At 59.7% G+C, this 20,814-nt stretch overlaps 1 protein-coding gene across 3 annotated transcripts in view; it reads left to right on the plus strand.

Annotated features, from left to right (window-relative positions):
- The first annotated feature begins 5,734 nt into the window (after window positions 1–5,734).
- Window positions 5,735–20,814, plus strand: part of GRM4 (glutamate metabotropic receptor 4) — a 90,740-nt gene continuing 75,660 nt past the window's right edge. For 2 of the 3 annotated variants that reach the window (XM_004590278.4, XM_058664378.1), the window contains exons 1-2: window positions 6,102–6,794; window positions 15,172–16,046. In XM_004590278.4, the coding sequence (XP_004590335.1) occupies window positions 15,528–16,046 (519 nt within the window). In that variant the 5' untranslated portion in view covers window positions 6,102–6,794; window positions 15,172–15,527. Of the gene's footprint in view, window positions 5,815–6,101; window positions 6,795–15,171; window positions 16,047–20,814 lie in introns of those variants that run through there. The other variant, XM_058664369.1, reaches the window with a different exon arrangement.

Here is a 20,814-nt window from a genome sequence, read left to right on the forward strand (position 1 = left end):
CATTCCGTCCCATTTATGTCCTGGGTCCTCCCCTGGCGGAGAGCAAGCAGCAGGGCTTTCTTCCTGCTGCCCAGCAGTAGCTTAAGCAAGCCCAAAGTTGGGGGGGGGTACTGGGTGTGGCTGCAGGACACAGTTTAAGGCTGGGACCCAGGGACCTTGGCACCTTTGTGGCCCAAACAGTTCTGAGGGCAGGGAGCCTTGTGGCTCAGGCCTGGCAGCTGAGGACACGACAGTGATGTCGGAGCACGCTGATTAGAGCTGTGGCATTGTGGATATTGTGCTATGCGCCGATGGCGCGTGGATACATGGGTGTGTGTGTGTGAGATCCTGGAGGCACGTAGTGGGCGTAAGGTCTGAAGGGGGACTGGAGGAGGTGCTGCTGGGCTGGGAGGGTGCATCCTTTTTCTCATCTTTTCTTGCGTCCCCTCCCCCCAGGCCATGCCAGGTGTCCCTCCTGCACCTGTTACCTGGCTGCTACCCTCCCTCCCCAGCACCCAAAGCCCTGCCACTCAGCGACCAGAGCAGACTGGTCATGGGGCCTTGGTCTGGAGGGGCTTTTAAATGTTAATTGTATTTTGACATCCAGGCTTGTGACATCTATCCTAATGACATTTGGCTCGCAGCTGACAGCCCCCGGACATGTGGAGAGAGAGAGAGATGATAAGTAGTTTTAAATTGCAGCGTGGCAAAGAGGCTGGAAAGGAAGAGAGGGAGTGGAGGGGGAGGAGCAGCGAGTGGGGAGGGAGGCTGAGGAAGAGGTTTTTCTCTCCTGATGGGGCAGTGTCAGTTGTTGGGGTAACAGTTGAATGGGGACACCTGCTGTGTGCCAGGTGCAGCCTGAGCCCCCTAGAGGTCCAGGTGTGTGGCCTAACTATATGCTGCCTCTCCCAAAGCCTAATGCCGGAGGCCTCCCTGACCCCGCGACCTCATGGAGCCCTCCATCCTGGCCACACTCAGACTTGAGGCAGCACTGAGTGGCTAGTGCCAGCAGGGTGATGGGGGGGTGCCCCAGGGTGCAAGGGGCAGGGCCTGCTGAGGGCTCCTATGCAGCTGGCCACACCCACTGTTCTCCTGGACTTAGGGGCTCCTGTCCATGTGCCCTGTGTGCCGGGCAGCTGAGAGTTTGCGCTGGCTTCCCTCGGCTCCTGTCCCAGGTCACCGGGAGGAGGTGAATGCTCTGCTTCTCCTTCCTCGCATCCTTTCCTCTCCTCAGCCCTAGAAAATGACCAGGAAGGGCCTGGCGCGATAGCACAGCGGTTAAGGTCCTCGCCTTGCATATACCAGGATCCCATATGGGCATGAGTTCTAGTCCCGGTGGACTCACTTCCCATCCAGCACCCTGCTTGTGGCCTGGGAAAGCAGTCAAGGACGGCCCAAAACTTTGGGACTCTGCACCTGTGTGGGAGACCTGGAGGAAGCTCCTGGCTCCTGGCTTTGGATTGGCTCAGCTCCAGCCATTGCAGTCGCTTGGGAAATGAACTATTGGATGGAAGATCTTCCTCTCTGTCCTCCTCTCTGTATATCTGATTTTCCAATAAAAATAAATAAATCTTAAAAAAATCTTAAAAAAAAGAAAGAAAATGACCAGGAAGCCACACTTTCCAACAGACGGGGGCAGAAGCTGGACTTGACCACCGGCCCTGCCCTTCCTTAACCCTGCTCTCCCCGCAGCTGCTACCCAGCCTGCCTCCCGGCCACCCACTCTGTGAGCGTCTGCTCCTTCCCAGCTGCCTGACCTCCATGCAGGTGGAAGAGACAGAGATCCTCCAGCCAGCCTATTAACTCCCATCCTGCACCCCCATTCTTGTGGGGTGCTCCTATAGCTAGTGCTAAGGCCTTTCTGGCATGTTCTGTTCTTCGCCCTCACCTACCTGGCTGGCTCGCACACCTGATCCAGGGTGTGTTTGTAGAGCTCTGTTCTGCTTTGTTTTGTTTTAAGATTTTTACTTTATTCATTTGAAAGGCAGAGTTACATGTGGAAGAAAGATCTGTTTTCTGGTTCACGCCCCATGGCTGCAATGGCCAGGGCTGGGTCAGGCTGAAGTTAGGAGGCAGGAGCTTTTTTCAGGTTTCTTATGTGAATGGCAGGGGCCTAAGTACTTGGGCCATCTTCTGCTGCTTCCCTAGGCACATTAGCAGGGGGCTGAGTTGGAAGTGGAGCAGCCAGGACTTGAACCAGTGTGGCTGTACCCTCTACACCACAACCTGGGTTTCCAGAACTATGTTTTGGACTCCTCATGCACTTGGCTCTGCCAAGCTCTGCCCGCCCTGGGAAGTGCTTGATCCAAACGGGATGATGACAGCTACACCACAGGGATGTGGATAGGTGCACAGACCCCACTTCAGGACACCGTTGGTACAGTGGGGGTTTAGCAAGATAACAGAGCTCCAGGACCTAGAGTGAGCAAGGCTCTGGGCACCTGGGGAAGCTGCTGGATCCCAGTGCATGCCCCACTGCCGTTCCTGCAAGGAAGACACACACAGCTCCCACCAGCCACATGAGTAGTTTTTACAACAGGCTCAGTGGAAGCTTGTAGACAAATCTGGGTTTCCCAGAACATGCCAGACCTTGGAATTCTGTCAAGAGGCTGTAGTTTTGGCCAGCTTGTTGCTCAGCGCTGGAAGCTCACAGAGGTTGGAGTGGGTGGATGGGAGGGCTCCCGGAGGCTGGGTTCGTACCGGTCAAGGGGAAGAGCAGGTCCTAGAAGTTTGTCAGCCTCCAGTGGGGTCATCCTGACCTGGCCCATCCTGGGCAGGGGTCTCTGACCCCAGCACAGCTATCCCCACAGGATCTGCAGGGAAGTTACTCTGAAGAGCCGGCCCATTGCATTCTCTGGGTTCTGGGCTCTTCATCTGTGGCTGGGAAGGTATAGTTTAAACACCCTCCCCTCCTCCCCATACAGCCATTGCCAGCTAATGGCCTGGGGGAGGGGAAACCAAAATTGAAACCCATCAGACTGGGAGGCCAAGGCCAAGGCTGGGTCAGCTCAGCCCTGGGACCATTTGTCAGGTGTTCTTGGGGCCCCACCCCTTCAAGCACACCATGATTTATTTCAACAAATCCTACACTTTGCATTTTTCAGACATCTGCCTGCTCTTCTTAAGGTTCTTTTGAAATGGAGACGTTACAGAAGCAGCTTTGTGGATTGTGAGTGCCCCACACAGTGTGTGTATGTGTGTGTATGTGTGTGTGAGAGAGAGAGTGAGAGAGAGTGTGTGTGTTGGGTTGGGGTGCGGGTTGTTCCCCCTTACCAGGGAGGCCACGGGAAGAGTCTGGGGCAGCAGGGAGGGGTTAGGTCAGATCTCAGGAAGAACTTCCTGGGCACAGAAGTGGAATGGACAGGTGCAGATGTCTGTGTTATTATTCCCTGCCCGATCTGTGGCCATCTCTTCCTAGGCTGAGCCTGTGTACCTGAGGACCCCGGGCACAGGGACATTGGCATGTCTGCCCTCCCTCCCATGCCAGAGTCCGCTTAGCCTCAATCCAGACCCCCAGACCCCAGGAGAGGCTGGGGCTCCGAGGGGTTGGGGGAGGCCATGCTCTTGTCCACCCCCTTGTCTGGCAGCCCGGGGAGCAGCTGGCCCAGGTGCGGGCCTCCCTGCAGGAGTCTTCGGGGTCACTTGTGGTCGCTGGCTTTGCACAGCTTACCCAGGGAGTAGACGCCAAGGAAGTTCCTTGAGGAGCAGGTGGGTGTGTCCAGGACAAATCCAGTCACCCTCAACCCCAAGAAGGGAATCCCTGCTGGATGGCCTGGGTCCCCCAGAGCCATGGAGGCCTAGAGGCCTGGGCAGCTCCACACTGGCTGCCTCTAAGAACCAGGCCCCAGACTGGGAACCTGCAGGCTGGGTGAGTCCACAGCCTCAGCCATCTGCCAACCAACAGTGTTTCCTTTTTTAACCCCCGGAAAAACATAGCCTGCCCAGCATTCTGCCACACAGCTGGTGGGGGGCGGGCTGCTCATGGCCAGAGCCAGGGCAGGATCTGGGAGGGGGCAGGGATGGGGAGAGAGGCCGTGGGTGGGGTAGTTCAGGCTCCCCATGAGCTGTGGCCCACGTTATAGTCCATTGGCTGAATGCATTCAGTTATTCACCCACTTCCTTATTCAGCAGACCAGCAAGGATGATGTTCTGTGCTGGAAATTGCAGTGGCTCCTACCTGCAGGTGCCAGGCTTTGGGCCCAGGTCCTGCATTCCCTTCTCAGGGCTGCCTCGGGCCCAGACCTGGCCCAAAGGGAGCCTCTAAGCGAATGAGGAAAAGGAACCCTTTCTTTTGGGAGCAGACACAACCTCAGGATGGAGTGGACCACTTGTCAACCCGAGGCCCGCTAACTGGGAACCTCCCGCAGCTCCCCAACAGGCGGGAAGCCACCTGCAACCTAGCTTGGTGCTCCTTGTTTTACAGTGGGGACCAGGCTCTCCTGCCGGCACACACAGCAGAGGCCGGCTTGAATCCAGGCAGTCTGATCCCAACAGCAAAGTGTCTCCGGAATTACCTGAGTACCTGGGAGCCCAGAGCAATGCACTCCCAGCTGCCCAGCCAGGTGCAGCTGTTGGGAGGTGGCTGCTTCGGTGGCCTTCTGCTCACAGCTCTGTGGTCCAGGGGTGTCCTCAAGGGTAGTGTCCTGGTGAGGGGTGTGTGTTCCCAGGACTGGGAATGGGGCAGGATCTCAGTAGTGCCGATCCCAGCCTCTCCCCCACCCCCCACACATACTCATACATACACAGACACCATCCCCCACCCCCACATACATGCCTGTATGCGGCAGGAGTGAGTGCATGAACCCTTCTGGGCCCTTCCCTCCAAGGCTGCAGGCTGCCTGCGTAAATGAGATGTGTATCCGGGCTATTTTGCACAACAGCACGGGGAGCGTGTGCTTTGCCAACATCTATTCATTCACTGAACCTCTTCGGAGCTCCCACTATGGTCCAGGCATAACGCCAGGCACGGTCTGAAAGATGGTGAACAAGACGTGGCCTAGTGTAGCCTGGAGTACTGGGGGGCACGGTGTGGGACTGGAGCTGGAGCCTAGGCAGGTCTAGGGGGAGGGGCATGGAGAGGGGGCAAGGGCCGGGCAGTTCGTGGCTGCGACCTCCTATACTCCCCCACCCAGCCAGTCTTCCGACTTGTAAGTGGGAGATATGAGATTGGCTATGTCCCCCACCCCTGCCCTCCAAGCCTGGCACAATCAGGCAGGGGTGGCAGTCTCCAGGTCCACGGGAAGGGTCCTGGTGCTGCTGTTTGCCGGCTGCCCCCCACCCCCGCGTCCGCAGCCGCAGCCGGGCAGTCCCATGTTACAGCTCTTGTTGAAGTCACTTGTGCAATCTGAGAAGAGATACTCCGGCTGTCCTAAGAGGGCGGTGTGGCTCTCTCTGCCTGCTGGGAAGGCCATTCCTGGCTTGGGATTTCTCAGTACCTCCCAGCCCCTAGGAGAAGAGCAGGGCTCCAGCGTCTTGCAGGCCGCCCAGGGAGTCTTCTCTAGGCTGCCTGCAGCCCGCAGACCCGGCCACCTGTTACACTTGGCTGGGGTGGGGGAAACCTATCGCGCGCGTGTGGGGAGCAGCCGCTGGAATGTTCCCGTAGCCGGATGGGGCCGCGGACACCGTCCCTCAGACAAGCGCATGGGACCGCAGTCTGCTCCCCTGTTATAGGCTTGAACCAGGAACCGTGGGGTGTGAAGGAACGTGCCGCACGGGGGCACACACCACGTGCACGCGGATGTGCCAGAGGCAGCCCCGCGGGAGGCTTTCCCGTGACGCACCGGTTGGGGAGCGGGGCGGCCCCTGGCATCCCCGCGCCTCGCGGTACTTTTCAGGGTGTGTGTGTGTGTGTGTGTGTGTGTGTAGGCTGGAGTCGGTAACCTTCGACCTCCCGGCTGAGAAGGACTCCCCGCCAAGCCCTCGGGGTCGGGGGTCGATGAGCTGGCAAGCGCGGAGCAGGGGGGCTTCCTTCCGGGTGAGGGCGCCGGTGGGGTGCGGTGGGAGGGGAGCCGCGGGGCGCGCGGGAGCCGGGCCTTCCGGAGGTGGAGGTGCGGGAGGGGGTGGACGCCTAGGTGCTCTCTCTTTAAAAGGCTGGCGGAAGCGCCGCGCGCTCGGCCCGCACTTGCAGCGCAAAGTTGCGGGGCTGGGCTCGCGCCTCCTCGGGTGCGGCAGCGGCTGTGGGTGCCGGGGCCAGAGGCTGCGGCCCCCTCGCCCCCTCGCGCTCCGCGGCGCTCCCGCCCCGCCCGCGGCCTCTCCGCCCGGCGTCTTCCCCGCTCTCCCCGTCTCGCGCTCCCTCTCCGGCGCGCTCTCCAGCTCGCTTTCTCTCTCTCTTTTTTCCTTGCCGCCGCCGCCGCTGCTGTTGCCGCTACCGCGGCGCCGCTAAGCGCCTGCACCCCGGCGGGCAGCGTTCGCTGGCCGGTTCCCGCTCAGCTCCCTTCCCAGCCCAGAGCCCGCAGCCGGACTCAGCTCTCCCCGGAGCCGCCGCCTCGTCCGATCCCTCTGGCTCGGACGCAGCGCTCCGTGGCAAGCAGGGGCAGGGCTTGCTGCCGCTCGCCAGCTCGCTCTCGCCGGAGCAGCCGCCGAACACCGAGCGCTTGGCGGCGGCTCTGGTCGGGCGACCGCCAGCTCATCCCTGCTGCGTCCGGGACTCCCGGCGGCTCCGCGCCCTGCTCGGTCCGCAGCGTCAGCGCCACCCGCCGCGGCCCGGGCTCTGGGCACCGCGAGAACCGAGCCTCCGGCTGCCGCCTCCCTGCGCCTCCGGGGCAAGCGGGAGCACAGCCGACCCCTCGCCGTGGCTTACACCTTACCGGCGCGCGGTGAGTTGTGGCCCGAAGGGGCCGGGTAGAGAGGACCTAGCCTTCCGGCCTCCTGGGACGCGGGCTGCGGCCAAGACCCTGGGGCTCGGGAGGTGGCCTTCAGCGAACTGCAGGGCTGGGAGCGTCCGGAGGAGCGCCGGCCGACAGAGCCTTCGGGCCGGAGGACGCGGGACCCGGACTCGGGGTCTCTTCCCCTTGGGCTAGGGTTGGCTTTTCAGAAATCCTCGGAGGAAGGGAGAGAATGGGGCAGAAGCTTTCCTGAGGGTCTGGGGGAAAGTGTCTTGGGCAAGGGTTATGTGAGGTTGCCGCGGATGGAGGGTCTTGGCAGCTCTCAGCAGCGCGCCCCTTCTGCGGAAGGGCGGGGGCGCGGGGGCAGTATCTGCGCCTCTTCTCCTCCGTCTCCCCGCGGGAGGGCAGCGCCGGCCTCGTGCGCCTCGCTCGGCTCCTTTCCCGGGCACCGCGTCTGGCTCCCGTGCCGTCCCAAAGCCGCCTTCGCTACCAGCCGGAGGCGGTGACTCGCATGCCTGCAGCCGCGGCGGTTTGGGCTGGCGTTCCAGAGCCTGGGGTCTCCCTGCGGCGCTAGCGCTTGAGGGTCAGGCGCTCTCTGGACACTCGGGGCCGTCCCTACCCGGGACCCTGATGAACCCGAGCTCCCTGCGCGGCAGTCGGTCGCGCGGGCCGCTGAGGTTCGGTGTGTGTACGCGCGCGCACCTGGGCTGGGGGTCCTCGCTGCTGCGGGATCGGTCTTCCCCGGCGCTCGCGGGCTGGCGGCGTCCCCTCCCGGCGCAGAGGCGGGGCTGGGAGGGGGAGGCCCCGATTGCTAGGGGCGCCCCCGCACCGGGCGGTCTGAGGCTGTTTGTGCAGAGCTGGGGCAGCGCGGCGACACGGGGAGTCCTGAGGCGCGGACGTACGAGCGCCCCCTTCCCCTAAGCCCCCGAGAGACGCCCCCGCCCTCGCGGTTGCACTCCTTTCGGAGGAGGCACCTGCTTCCCCAACATCTCGCCTCCTTGGCTGCCCGAGGCCCGGGAGCAAGCCGACTCTTCCAGAGGTTCATCGAGCTGGGGCTTGGTCCACCTGGGCTGCCCCATTTAGCCACGTGTCTGTCCGCCCCTCGTCTGCCCGCCTGGCAGGAGGGGAGGTGACAGGGATGGGGTGCAGGCCTGAGCGGGCTTCTGCCCGCTCCCCCAGCAGCCCTTTGCCTTGGGGAGTGGGGATGAGGGCGCTCAGGGAAGCGGGATTGCCCTGTTCCCTCATCCCACAGCGCTTCTCAAGGCCCTGGAGTCAGCACCCCTCCCCCAACGTGTTGTGGGTCTGCACCTTCTGGGCCTGTAGGGACTTCATTGGCTCCTGAGTGTGGCACCAATGGGGCAGAGGCTCATCCTGCTTGTGGGCAGGCCTTGGGGCTAACACCCAGCCCTGTCCCCTGTCCCTTCATGGAAGGCTTTACCAGCCCTCAGCTGGAGCCTTGGCTTCGATTGGGGTGGGCTGGGGGACCCAGTCTGTTGCCTGGAGAGCGGTGAGCATGCCTGTCTACTTGTGAACTGGGGCACAGGGTAGAAACCGCCCCACCTCCTGCAAGTTTTGTCTTTGTAGGCATAATCATCCCCCCTCTACCTGCCAGCACCTTCACACCACTTGGACAAAAATACCCAAAAAGTTGTCCCTTCCCCGGGTCTTGACCCCTTCTTGGGCTGTCTGGCCCCCGTGGGTTTGCGGTAATTGGCCTGGAGAGGAAGACAGTGTTGCTTCCCCTGTGGAATGTTCCCTGGGCTGGCCGGCTGGCCTGTTGTCTGAGTGTGTGTGTGTGTGTGTGAGGGGTAGCATGTCACAACAGATCCTGGGTAGGCAGAGGAGTGAATCCCTACCCTCCACCCCAGGGGCCTGCCGCACTCTGCTGCCCTTGTGCCTCCCCCTCTGGGCGGCTCCATCCTGCTGGAGGCAGTACCTCCCACAGCCCAGTGGCAGGCAGGCAGGCAGGCGAGGCCTGGGGCAGCTGCAGGCAGGCAGGCGAGGCCTGCAGAAGGGGCTGGCAGCCGAGCCTAGCCCCAGCCCCACCACAGGGCTCTACATGCTTGCATCCCCATTCTGCTGGTGTGGTGGATGGGGGGGGGGGACGATGGTACAGCCATCAAGAAGGCATGGGGGCGCTGCAATTATAGCAGCTACCAAGCGAGTCCCTGAGGCAAGTGTGGAGCCGGCAGCCCCTAATTACTGCCCTTCCCAAGCTATCTGCCCACCCCTGCTGTCCTCCTCTGCTCAGGCCCAGAACCCAGCTTCCCAGTGGGCAGGCCCCGCCAGCTGCCTGGGGAAGGTTGTCTTCCTCCCTCTGCTGCCTGGAGAAGGTGTTGGGGGGAGCTGGCCCACCTGAGTCAGGGGCTGAAGAGCTTGCCCTGGGGCCCAGGGGCCTGGGGCTCTCTGTCCCTAGCCATCTGGCTCTTGGAAGGAGCTGGAGGGCTGCTCTGCAAGTGTGTCACCTCTGCCCTAGTTAGCAGGTGACTCTGAGAAGTGCGCTTGGAGGGTGCCCTGCTGTTGGCCCTTGCAGTTGGCTTTTCCTCTAGCCTCTTGCTCAGCTCTCCCTCCAAGGCTGGCGGCCACTTGTTCATCCCCCAGCTTCTTTCCCCCTGCCTTGGGGGTACCCTGCTCCCCTCCGCCTGTCTCAAGCTTGCTGCTGAGAGGGCTGTATACAAATGGAACTTGCATGGGAGAGATGAAGCCGGCTCACATCCAGCCCAGCCTGCAGCCGGGTCCATGGCCTGAGGGAGAGGCTGTTCTGGTCTCTGTCTCTTCTGGATCCTGGGGAACCCAGCACCACAGGGGTCGTAAATGTCGCCCCTGAAATGAAGGCAGATGATGCCTGTGGCAGTGTTTTATTATTAATCTCCCGTTTGGTGAGCTCCTGGCAGCAGTGAGGTGTGGATAGATGTGTGCACACGGATGTGAGCTAAGACAGGGAGCGCTGTGCGTAATGACATCTGGACCCTGTTCATTTGGGTAGATGTTATCTGCGGCAGTCAGGACATGCCAGTCCGTGTTATTCTGGGGCTGAGCCACCGCCACCTGGGTGGGGGGCCTCTGGGAGAAGGCATTGACTGTGAAGTGGTCCTGATGACAGGATTCCCAGGAAGAGCCCAGCTGGGCCACCTGCCTCAGGACCAGGAACCTGCTTTCTGTTTGGGGCCTGACCGCTTGGCCTGAGGGCAGGGTTGGTCTGTGGCTGTCCAGGACACTAAAGTGTAGACCAGCATCCTAGGCATTCCAGGATAGTGCTGGGTTGGGGGTGGGCAGGAGAGAGGGAGGGTGGGGCCCACTCTCAGTGATGCCGGCAGAAGCACTGACTGCAAACACTCGCCCACTTGGCTGTAGTGGTGCTGGGAAGGCGGTGTGGAAAAGGGGGGTTCTGCTGGTGGGAGGAGTCGGGACGAGGCCAAGCTGCAGGGCCCCTGGTCTGGGCAAGGAGGAGGGTCAGCATTGGGCAGTTTCTGGGCTGACCTGCGGGGACCGAGGGAAGGCGTTGAGCTGTGCTTGTCTGGCTGGACTCTGGCCCCAGAGCAGTGCTAGGAGCTGCTGCGAGCTTTGCAGGGGGCTGCCTTTTTGCGCCTCACGTTTCTTGTCGCTGCTCAGCATCCTCCAGTGCCCCCGACAGCTCTGACCTCACTGTGACCCTACGGTCCTGCCTGTCTTGTGCTTGGTGTCTTCCCTGATGCTGTTGTTTCTGCCTCCTCCTCCACTACCTTCTAGCTGTGTGGGCCTCCCTGTTGTCCCTTGAACACCAGATGTGTGGGTGCCCACCCCAGCCCTGGCACTTGCTGTTCTCTCTACCTGGGGCATTCTATCCCCAGACAGACACACAGTTTTACTGCTTGTAACTCCTAATGGAATGCCTTCTCTAACTACCCTGGCCCATTTGAGCCCCTCTGGGATGCCACTCCTACCCTCTCCACCTCTGACCCTGAGGGCTGCACATCAGGGTGTGTGTGTGGGGTACTAATTGTCTTCCCCCCGGGGGATCAGCTGCACAGGGAAAGTGTCTGTGTTGGTTTTGTAGCCCTGCAGTTTCCCTGGTGCCCAGGGTGGGTCCTGGTGTACTGTAGGTGTGAATGGCCAAGCAGTTGTAGCAGGGACTCGCACCTGCTCAGCCACTCAGCCAACTTCAGCGTGAGGTGTGTGTGCCGTAGGTGGGGATGCCCTGCTGGCTATCTGGTTGTTCATGGAACAGTTCCTGTGTCCTGAACCTTGGGCGAGTCATGGGAGACACAGAGATGAGGACCTAGTGTGTTTGTTAGTATCAAATAACTTGAGAGAGGGTCTGTGACATTCAACGCTGCAGGGGAAGTGGTTACAGGAATTACAGCAATCAGGGCAGGCCCCCTGGGGGAGGAGGGAGGGAAACACAGGTAGGGAATATCAAGGGCCTTAGGTTTTTTAGTTCCATCTACCAACGCCCACTGGCATTAAGCCAAGGAGCTGGTGTGCCCCTGCTGCTCCCCCCTCCGCTTCTTCCTCCCACACAGGTTTCTCCAGTGCCCAGCGTGGAACCAGCCATCCTCTGAGTCAGGTCCTTGATATTTTGGCAGAACAGGGCAGGACTGGCCTGTGATGTGGGGTCTGGACATGTTTCCCCAGCTGGAGCGGCTCACGCCATCAGTGGGCAGGGAGCTGTCATGCCAGGTCCCCCCTCTCCCCGCTCTGGCAAGATGCCTGTCTCCTGGTTCTCGGAGGGCCTGGGAGCCTTTGGTGTGGGGCAGGCCCTGTCCTCTGTTATCTGCTTTCGCTTGTGCCCCAAGGCCGCTGTCACCACCTTTGCTGTGTGGTCAGGAGCTGTGCACAGGCCCTGTGGCTGTGGACCGGGAGGCCCAGGCACCTTAGCTCACAGCAGTCCCTTCTCTGCCTGGGGACACAGGGATCCCTGGAGCAGGGCCCGTGGCTGGGCTGACCACCTGCTTTGTGGGCTTGGCCTTGCCCACCTTGGAGGAGACTGCCCGTAGAGCACACCTCTGCCCAGCCCGCAGAGGTCCCCAAGGGGATGGCAGGGGGGCCCACGGGGTTGGAGCCCCCAGTTCTCCTCCCTTTGTCCCTTCTGGCGAGGTAGGTGGTGGGAACTGTGAGGTGTGTACACAGCTCCAGCCCCAGAAGGTCTTAAGCTGACCACTCAGTCCCTGGCCCCTCCTGGGTGTGCCTGAGCTGACATAGGGGTCAGGGTAGGTGACAGGAGAGCCAGGGGTTAGGATAGATAGGAGTCCCCAGGCTTCCTTGCTGTGGGAGCCAGGGTCAGATTCCTCCCCCCCCCCCCCCCCCCCGTGTATTTATTTATTTGTGCTTTATTCTGGTGTGTGGATTTTGTTCCATCTCCTTGGTTTTGGGAGAATACAAAGAAGCTGGGTGAGAGGTAGGTTCCCAGGACTGGTGTGGCTGTGCGGCCTTTATTTCTTTCTGTCCGTGCCGAGTGTGAGCTCCTGCCCTGTAAGTGGCCTCCCCTTGGCCCTTGACTGGGTTGGATGTGAGCCTCATGTGTGGGGAACCTGCCACTGCCCTCCCCAGCTCCTCTCCTGTCCCCATTCACTAGAGAACATGTTCTGGAAGATGCTACTGTCCTGTGCTCTCAGCCCTCGCTCCTTGTCCCTTGGTGCCCAGCTCTGGCCTCCCCTGAAGCTGAAGAATTCAGCAGGCAATGACCTGAGAAGAGAGCGAGATGGGGAGAGGCGGGAGGGGTGGCACCTGGCATGCACCTGCACACATCCTGGTGGTCTCTGGGGAGGGATCCAGGTTTGCTCTTTCCTGGCTACTGACAGGGTTGGGAGAGCCGGAGGCCCCCTGCTACCCTGCCCCAGCTCCTGCTTCCTCTGCAGATGGAGGCAGGCCTGGAGGGGGAAGGGGCATGGTTGGCTTCCTCCCCCAACCCGCCCCTGCCTCTGCTCTCCTGGCCCCTGTCACTCCCAGGGTATTTTTACTTGCTCTTGTTCCCATTCCTGTGATCAAAGGAAGCAGGGGAGGCTAAAAAAGCAGCAGCTTTGCCCAGCTCTTTGGAGAAGCTCAGAAAAGACCAGCCTAGCCGGACAGGGTGGAGTGGGTCCCACAGTGGTCAGGGGCTGGCGCTCAGTCCAGGCAGGGAGGCCTGGTGGGTGTCTGAGCAGCTGGGGGCAGGCGGGGGCTCCTGATTCAGAGGCTGCAGGTGTTTGCTCGGAGGCCTCCTTCCCCATGTGGCCTGGCCTTCGTGTGTGTGTGTGTGTGCGCGTGCACATGCGCACACGGCTCAGCCTGGATGTGTACCAGCCTCAAGGAGAAGCCAGAGGTGAACCCCTCCAAGGATCCGGAGGCCTGAGCGGGGCCTGGCTGTCAGAAGCTGCTGTGCACTGGCTCTCAGCCTGAGTGTGCTGTGCTGTAGCTCCAGCACACAGCTTGTCATGATGCCAAACATGCCTCTCTCAGAAACGTATGGGAGCCAATCATAACCTTAAAGGATGCTAGAGCTGGCAGGGCCTGAGAGTTGGGTCTGGGCAGCCTGCACGGGCTGTGTCCCCCCCAGCTGTGTGTCACTGCTGCCTGGGCTTCCTCCTTGGAGATAGGGCTGTGATTGCCTGGGACGATTAAGCAAAGCCCTCAGTGAGTACTCAGGTACAGGGTCACTGCTGCTGCTCTGTCCTTGGAGCCGCAATGTGGTACGTGCCTGGGAGGTGGTCATGGTGCCCGCAAGCATCCTGACCCTTTCCTGTGCCCAGGCTGGTCAGCGATGCTGCCCCGTCCTGGCCACTGCTATGAATGCGTGCCTGTAAGAGTAGTATGGCCTCCCAGACTGGATTTTCCTCCCACTTGCCCATTACACAGACGTGGGAACTGAGGATTGGCTGGGATGTGCCGCCAGCCAGGCAGTAGTAGCAGGACCCCGAGCTCTGCTTTTGGCTTCTCTGGGGTTCTTTTCTGAATTCCCTGGTGCTGGCTTCTGGGGAGGAGGGCTGGTGCACTCATCACATGAAGGGGTAGGTAATGGTAGATACTCCAGGCGGGGTGGGGGTCCCTGCCCCCTTGGACAACTTGCAAGCATTCCCCATAGCACTGGCCCCAGCTTCTGGAGGCTGCAGGACAAGGGTGGCATCTGGGGCTTCCTTAGGTCCCCCCACCCTCACTCCACCCTGTGTGGCAGGTGCTGACTTTGTTCCTGGAGGCTGTGTTCCTGCCCTGTGACCTTGGAGGACTGCTTTAATACCCCGCCCCCCATACTAGCCTCTGAGAAACTAAGGTGCAGGGAGCCTCTTGATGAGCATATTTGGGGAGAGGTAGAGACTGGGGGGCCAGACCAGCTCAGGGCCACTGAGGGGGAGAATGGCAGTCAGGATGGGATGATTGGAGGCCGCTCCAGGGCCTTGTTGGCCACATCATGTCTTGGGGAAACCTTTTGAAGTCCCAGCTCCCTAGCCCCTCTTTCAAAGTGCCTGGGAGGAAACTGAGGTACCAAGTGGACAAGTGGCTCGCCAGTCTGCATTTGAGAAACCCAAGAGGATGGGTCGCCTGTGTAGGCCCTGACTCAGCTCCCAGCTCTTCTCCCTGTGGCCTCCTGAGTGCAGGGGAGAGGAGGGGGAGGCTGCTGGCTCTAAGCAGGGAGTTTGGGGGGGGGAGGGAAGGCACCCCCAGGGGAAATTAGCCCAAATTAGCAGTGAGAATGAGGAAGAGCTGGTGTTCTCTCCTCTCTCTTGCAGATAAATATTTAATCACAACAACAATCATCATGAGGATGATCATAATAATGTGCAGTGGCTGAGGCCGTAACCCGAGCCCCACTCGCAGAGGGAGGAAGTGGAGGGGACCAGGGAGAGCCATGGAGAGATGGAGAGAAAAGTCAGGGAGAAGGAGCCCCTTTCTTAGGGGTCCCAGCTCTGCCTATCTGCCCGGGGTGGCTGTGGCAGCTTGGGCTGAAGAACTTCTTGATTCAGGGGGCACATGGGGATTCCTGCAGCCCAGCTCCACCCTGGTGTCCCCTCACCCTGCACAGTGGGCTTCTACAGCAGGCCCCAGAGTGCCCACTGAGGTGCTGGCAGCCCTCTCTCCTGCCTGGGCCTCTGCCTGGATGTGGCTACTGCCCCTCTGGTCCCCCTCCTCAACCACCAAGGCCCATGCCAGACTGTTCCTGGGTATGCTGATGGCAGCGGGAACAGGCCTCGGACGTCTCCAAACATGACCCAATTTCTGCCTCGAGCTCTCCCGTTTCGACCGTTGTGGAGCCGCAGACGGAAGGAGGCCGAGTTCGGGAGATTTATGGAGTCTTTGGTGATAACCTCCGGCATCTCCTTCTCCCTAGTTCCTGATGAGAGATCAGAATAGCTAATGTCTTCTCCAGCTTCTGTTTGATACTCTCTCTTTCTCTCTATCTCTCTCTGCCCTCAAGGTTGGTAGGAGGAAAGCATCCAAGCTGTTTTCTCCTTGATGCCAAGATACGCCACGCTAGGAGCACCTTTCCCTTCTCACAGCCAGCCGCCAAGCACGGGCCTGCAGGACGCAGGCCCCCGGGCTGGAGTTTGCCTGCTGCCCCAGCCCCACTACCGCCATCTGTGGGCCGGGGGCGCGCCGGCCTCTGAGTGGTACCCGAGTGACATCCCCAGCATGGTTCAGCCCTCTGACTCTTGAAGCTGCCCTGCCCATGTGTCCTCCGGCTGTAGCCACAACCACTGCTGTTGTGTGGCCAGGCATCCGCTGGGGCTAGGAGTGGGGCCCTGCTGTTCATGGGTCTCTAGGGTGTCCAAGATGTTCGGGAAGAGAGGAGTGGGCTGGTGGTGGGCACAGCTGCCCCTTTGTCTGCTCTTCAGCCTTGCCGGCCCCTGGCTACCTTCCTCCCTGGGGAAACCCAAGGGCCACCCGCACATGAACTCCATCCGCATAGATGGAGACATCACATTGGGAGGCCTGTTCCCCGTGCACGGTCGGGGCTCCGAGGGCAAGGCCTGCGGGGAACTGAAGAAGGAGAAGGGCATCCACCGGCTGGAGGCCATGCTCTTTGCCTTGGATCGCATCAACAACGACCCGGACCTGCTGCCCAACATCACGCTGGGCGCCCGCATTCTGGACACCTGCTCGAGGGACACCCACGCCCTGGAGCAGTCGCTGACCTTTGTGCAGGCGCTCATCGAGAAGGACGGCACCGAGGTCCGCTGTGGCAGCGGCGGACCGCCTATCATCACCAAGCCCGAGCGCGTGGTGGGAGTCATCGGGGCCTCGGGGAGCTCCGTCTCCATCATGGTGGCCAACATCCTCCGCCTCTTCAAGGTTAGTGCCCCGTGGCCGGCCCCACACGTGCATGCCTGGCAGCCCAGATCCTTTGGCTTCCTGGTGCCTCCATGGGGGAGAGCTCCTAGTTCCTGGGAGTAGGCACCGAGGGTATGGGAACAGCCTTCCTGAGGCTGGGCAGGTTGGTGGGAGGCGCTGGCCGTGGTGCTGAGCCGGCGCTTGGCGCTGGGTTCGGAGCCCGACTGTGCTCCTCTGGGACGTTCAGAAGCAGGAGGGGGAAAGGCGGTGTGGGGTGGGAAGAGGGGGTCATGGAGCGAGCGCTGAGAAGATTGGATGGAAATGCAGGTGGTGGAGACTGCCAGGGAGAGAAGGCAAGACTTGGGGGTCCCGTGATTTCCAACTGTGGTCCCTGGAGAAAATGTGTTTTCCCTCTGGGTGGCTGAGGAATTCCCTCGTGACCTTCCTGCCGTCCTGCTGGCGCGAGAGTGTGCCCTTCTGTCGGGTGGAGTGATGGGAAAGTCGGGGCCTGGCATGAGAAGCGGGGCAAGGTTCTGGGGTCATGGCCCTTAACTCCAGCCGTTTGGAGTCTGGCTTCCTCCCCTCTGCCCTTCTTTCTCGCACACCTTTTTTTCCCGTTCCTTCTGGAATCCCGCCCTGCCCCCTCTTGCCGCCTCCCTTCCTCTCTTCCTGGGGCAAGAGCTGCTGATTTGCAATTCAATTGGAGCCAAGTGCTTCGCTAAGCTGCTAAAACAACTGAAAGCTACCGGGTAGAGAGAAAAACATTACAAGCATTTTACCAATAATTACGTGCCTGCCTTTCCCTCTCTCTGCTTGCCTGGTTTTGCTCTGTGTGCGTGTGCAAGCGTGTGTGCGTGTGTGTGTGTGTTGTGTGTGTGTGAGAGAGAGAGACTAAGGGGCCTCACAGGAAGCCCCGGGGGTCCCTCCCTTGCCTGCCCCGTGTCAGTTTGTGGGCCTCTAGAGGGGAGTGGTCTGGGAGAGGCTGGTGGGCCCTTCTGGGTCCCATTGGCATCAGACAGAAGCTCAAAGAAGCTTTCCTGTCAGCAGCGGGGTTCTCAGTGAGTTCTTGGGGGCACAGATGTTCTGGGGTGAGGCGCTCCTTGCCCAGAGTAGGGCGTGGGGGGGCCTGGGGCACACAGGCTCATTGTTATCTTCCACAAGGTGGGGAGATAGGCCCATGTGCAGTTTGGAACGTGCCAAGTGGGTAGGGGCAGGGATCAGGAGGCCCCCTCCCCCCCAGCCCCCGCAGGATTGGAGAATGGGGAAGGAATGGGGATAGAGGTGGGGCCTGCTCAAGCGAGAGAAGAGGGAGGATGGGGAGCCAGAGGGAAGCAGGTGGCTGCCATCAGCTTCACCTGGGTCCCAGTAACAGCATCTAGGCTGGCTACAACTCTTCCCCTTGCCCCCCAGTAATTAAACTGATAAGAATAAGAATAAGGGGCTGGGCAAGAAGCCCAAAAACCTTTTATAGGGGAGGGATGTCAGGAGAGGGCAGGCAAGGTGCCCAGAGAGGAAGGGGGTGACTGTCCATGGTGAACTCGCAGGGCAGAGCTGGAGCCTGGCTGGGTCCCCTGCTCCCAGACCTGGCTCCTTTCAGACTTACTGTTTGGAGCACCTGAGCTGAGAGTGACTCAGAGCCAGGCTTGCTCTGGGACCAGCAGCCCTGGTCTTACAGATCCTGCCTCGTCCTTCCTCTTCGTTGCACTGTGGCTTGTTCTATCAGGACAGGAGGAGTACCAGTGGGTGTGAAAAATCCCTTGTGTCGTGGGTCCCAGACACAGAGTGTTGGCCCAGGGCACAGCTCAGGGCCTGGAGCCACGTGTCTATTCAGTGTATTAGTTATTTACCCGCTGGTGTGAATGAACAGCAAGGTCTTTCTCAGCTCAGTGGATGAAGTCACTTGTTGGAGTGCTGGTTTGAATCTCAGCTGCTCTGCTTCTGATCTGGTTCTCTGTTCGTGTGCCTGGGAGGTGATAGATAATGGCCCAGATCCTCAGGTACCTGTGCCCAGAGCGACCTGGATAGGCTTTCTGGTTCCTGGTTGTGCAAATGCTGTTGCAAATATTTGAGGGAATAAACCAGCATGGGGAAGCTTGCTTTCTCTATCTCTACCCCCTGCTTCTGTTGAGTACCAGGGGCAATCGTAGAAGAGAGATTTTCCAACCTTTGGTTTACTCTTAAACACCCCTGGTAGCTGGGTCCAGGGCAGTTTGAAGCCTCCTAGATCTCCCATGTGGGTGGCAGGAACTCAAATGCTGGAGTCATCATCTGCTGTCTTTACAGGTGCGTGTGCAGGAAGCTGGAGCGCAAGCAGAGTCGCAGCACCTGTGTTGTGGCAGAGTAGGTTAAATCATCGTCTAGGATGCCAGCATTCCGTGTGAATGCTGCTGTGAGCTGCTCTGATCCAGCTCCATGCTAAGGCACCTAGGAAGGCAGTACAACAGGGCCCAAGGGCTTGGGTCCCAGCACCCACATGGTAGACCTGCATGAAGTTCTAGGCTTTTGGTTTTGTCCTGCCCAGCCCTGCCTCTTGCAGCCATTTGGGGGCGTGACCAGTGGATGGAAGATCGCTCAAATTCCCCTTTTTTGTCACTCTACCTTTCAAGTAACTAAGTAAATCTTTTATACATATATAAAAAAGCAAAACTTGGACTTCAATATGGTATATGGGTATCAAAAGAGATGGCTTTGGGCTCGGCAGCGTGGCCTGGTGGCTAAGGTCCTCGCCTTGATCCCATATGGCCGCTGGTTCTAATCCCGGCAGCTCCACTTCCTCTCTATCTCTCCTCCTCTCAGTATATCTGGCTTTGTAATGAAAATAAAATAAATCTTTAAAAAAAAAAAAAAAGAGATGGCTTAATATGGTATACCCTAAGGCCTCCCACCCCCATCACTCTGCCTTTCAAATAAATGAGCCTTTTATTTTTAAAGGAGAACAGCCTTGTTGGTGGGGGCAGAAGGAACCAGCCGTAGTCCCAGAGAGAAAGCAAAGTATGAGTTCTGGGCTGAGAGAGCTACCTCGGTTTCCCCAGTTGGTGGACTGGGCATGCTCCTGGCCCCAGCCTCGTGGGCCAGGTGTCAGGGGTAAGAGGCCTCACAGGTGCCTGGCACACAGTCAGCCCACGGGAAATGTCACAGCACAGCTTGTGGCTGGGCCTTCCATCCGCGTGAGCGACTGCGGCGATGCGGAAAAGGCTGGAGCGGGCATTTAGTGACAGACGGTGACCTTTGAGGCTGATCCTCAGAGCTCCGCCATCTGCTGGCCCCTGGTGTCTTCTGCCGCGGATGGACTCCATGCTTGGAGTGTTGAGGCAGAGCAGCCGGCTTCTTTTTTGGATTCAGCGTTATCTTGCTGGGGCTCAGTGGGACATGGGGAGGCCAGAGCCCCCTAGCCTACTGCGTACGGGGTTGATGGTGCCAAAACGACTTGTGGCCCAGAGCTCCTGGGGTGCCAAGCCTTGGACCGTAGAAGATGGCCTGTGGAGGATATGGCTATGTGTCTCTGGGCAGCGTTGTGGTAGGGGGCACTTCAGACCGAGCCCACCCTGTGCTCTGCATGCCCACCTCCCTGCAGACAGCCCTTGTCCGTCCAGTGCTTACGCCGCAGTGCAGGCAGGTGCTGTAGTATCCACCTTTGCACCCCTCAGCAAAACCCTGCAGGCTCGACCTGCAAAGCTGCTGCTGGCACTGCTCCCCATTTCTGCATCACCCTGTCCTCCCTCCCCAGTTGCACATGGCCTTCCCACAGCTGAACTTCTACCTGCCAGCCGGAACCATCAAACCTGCCCACCACCCCCCTGCCTACTCCTCACTCTTAGGTTAAAATGCCTGCGTGACAGACCAGCTGGTTGCCCTGGCCATGGCCTTTTCTTTCATGATTCACTGCATTCTGGGCACACTGGCTGTGTTCTGTGCAGGACCTTTGCACCTGCTATTGCTGCTGTCTGGATGGCTCTCCCTCTACTTTTTTTTTTTTTTTATTTATTATTTAACTTCATTAATTACATTGTATTATGTGACACAGTTACATAGATACTTGGGTTCTCCCCACCCCTCCCCAAACCCTCCCTCCTCCCTCCCTCTCCCTCTACTTTTAACATTTTTGTTTACTTACTGGAGAGGCAGAGACACACCCACCCACAGGGATAGCCTGTCTACTGGTTCACTTCAGCTACCGGCGGCATCTGGGATTGACCAGGCTGGGAACTCAACCTAGGTCTCACATTTACAGGTGACAGCAGCCCACAGAAGCTGGAGTTAGACTGTTGAACCCAGGTTCTCCGATGGAGGACACGGGGTCCTTCCTCTGGGCAGCTCATTTGCTGGGCTCACTGAAGCTGTGTGTTTCTCATTCGGCCCTAATCCAGAATGGCCCCTCTGAGGCTCCCTGCCCCTAATGTGTTACTCATAGTTCCCTCTGCCTTTCCTTCTCTGCCGCCTGTCACCTGTAGTCAGGGTCATGTCTGTTTTCCTGTTTGCCTTTGGCCACTTGTGAGACCAGGGTTTGGCAAGTTGTAGCCAGCAGCCAGTCGGAGCACTGCCGAGAGCTGACAGAGGCCAGTGCGTGTCTTCAAGGGTTGAAAGACAAAATGTGCCATGAAATGTGTAGTTGAATCAGGTGTGCTGGGAGCACAGCCACGCTCCTCATGGCTTTAGCCACGTGCTGTGGTGTCACTCAGGATTGGGATGGGCCTTTCTGAGCCTAGGCCAAGGGCTAGGGTGCTTGTGTCGCCTGCTTTGTGGGATGTGGTGGGATTCAGATGAGGACCCCTAGGAAGGGCTTGCGGTG

Source organism: Ochotona princeps, chromosome 1 (genome assembly GCF_030435755.1).
Source record: "Ochotona princeps isolate mOchPri1 chromosome 1, mOchPri1.hap1, whole genome shotgun sequence".
Classification (NCBI taxonomy): Eukaryota; Metazoa; Chordata; class Mammalia; order Lagomorpha; family Ochotonidae; genus Ochotona; species Ochotona princeps.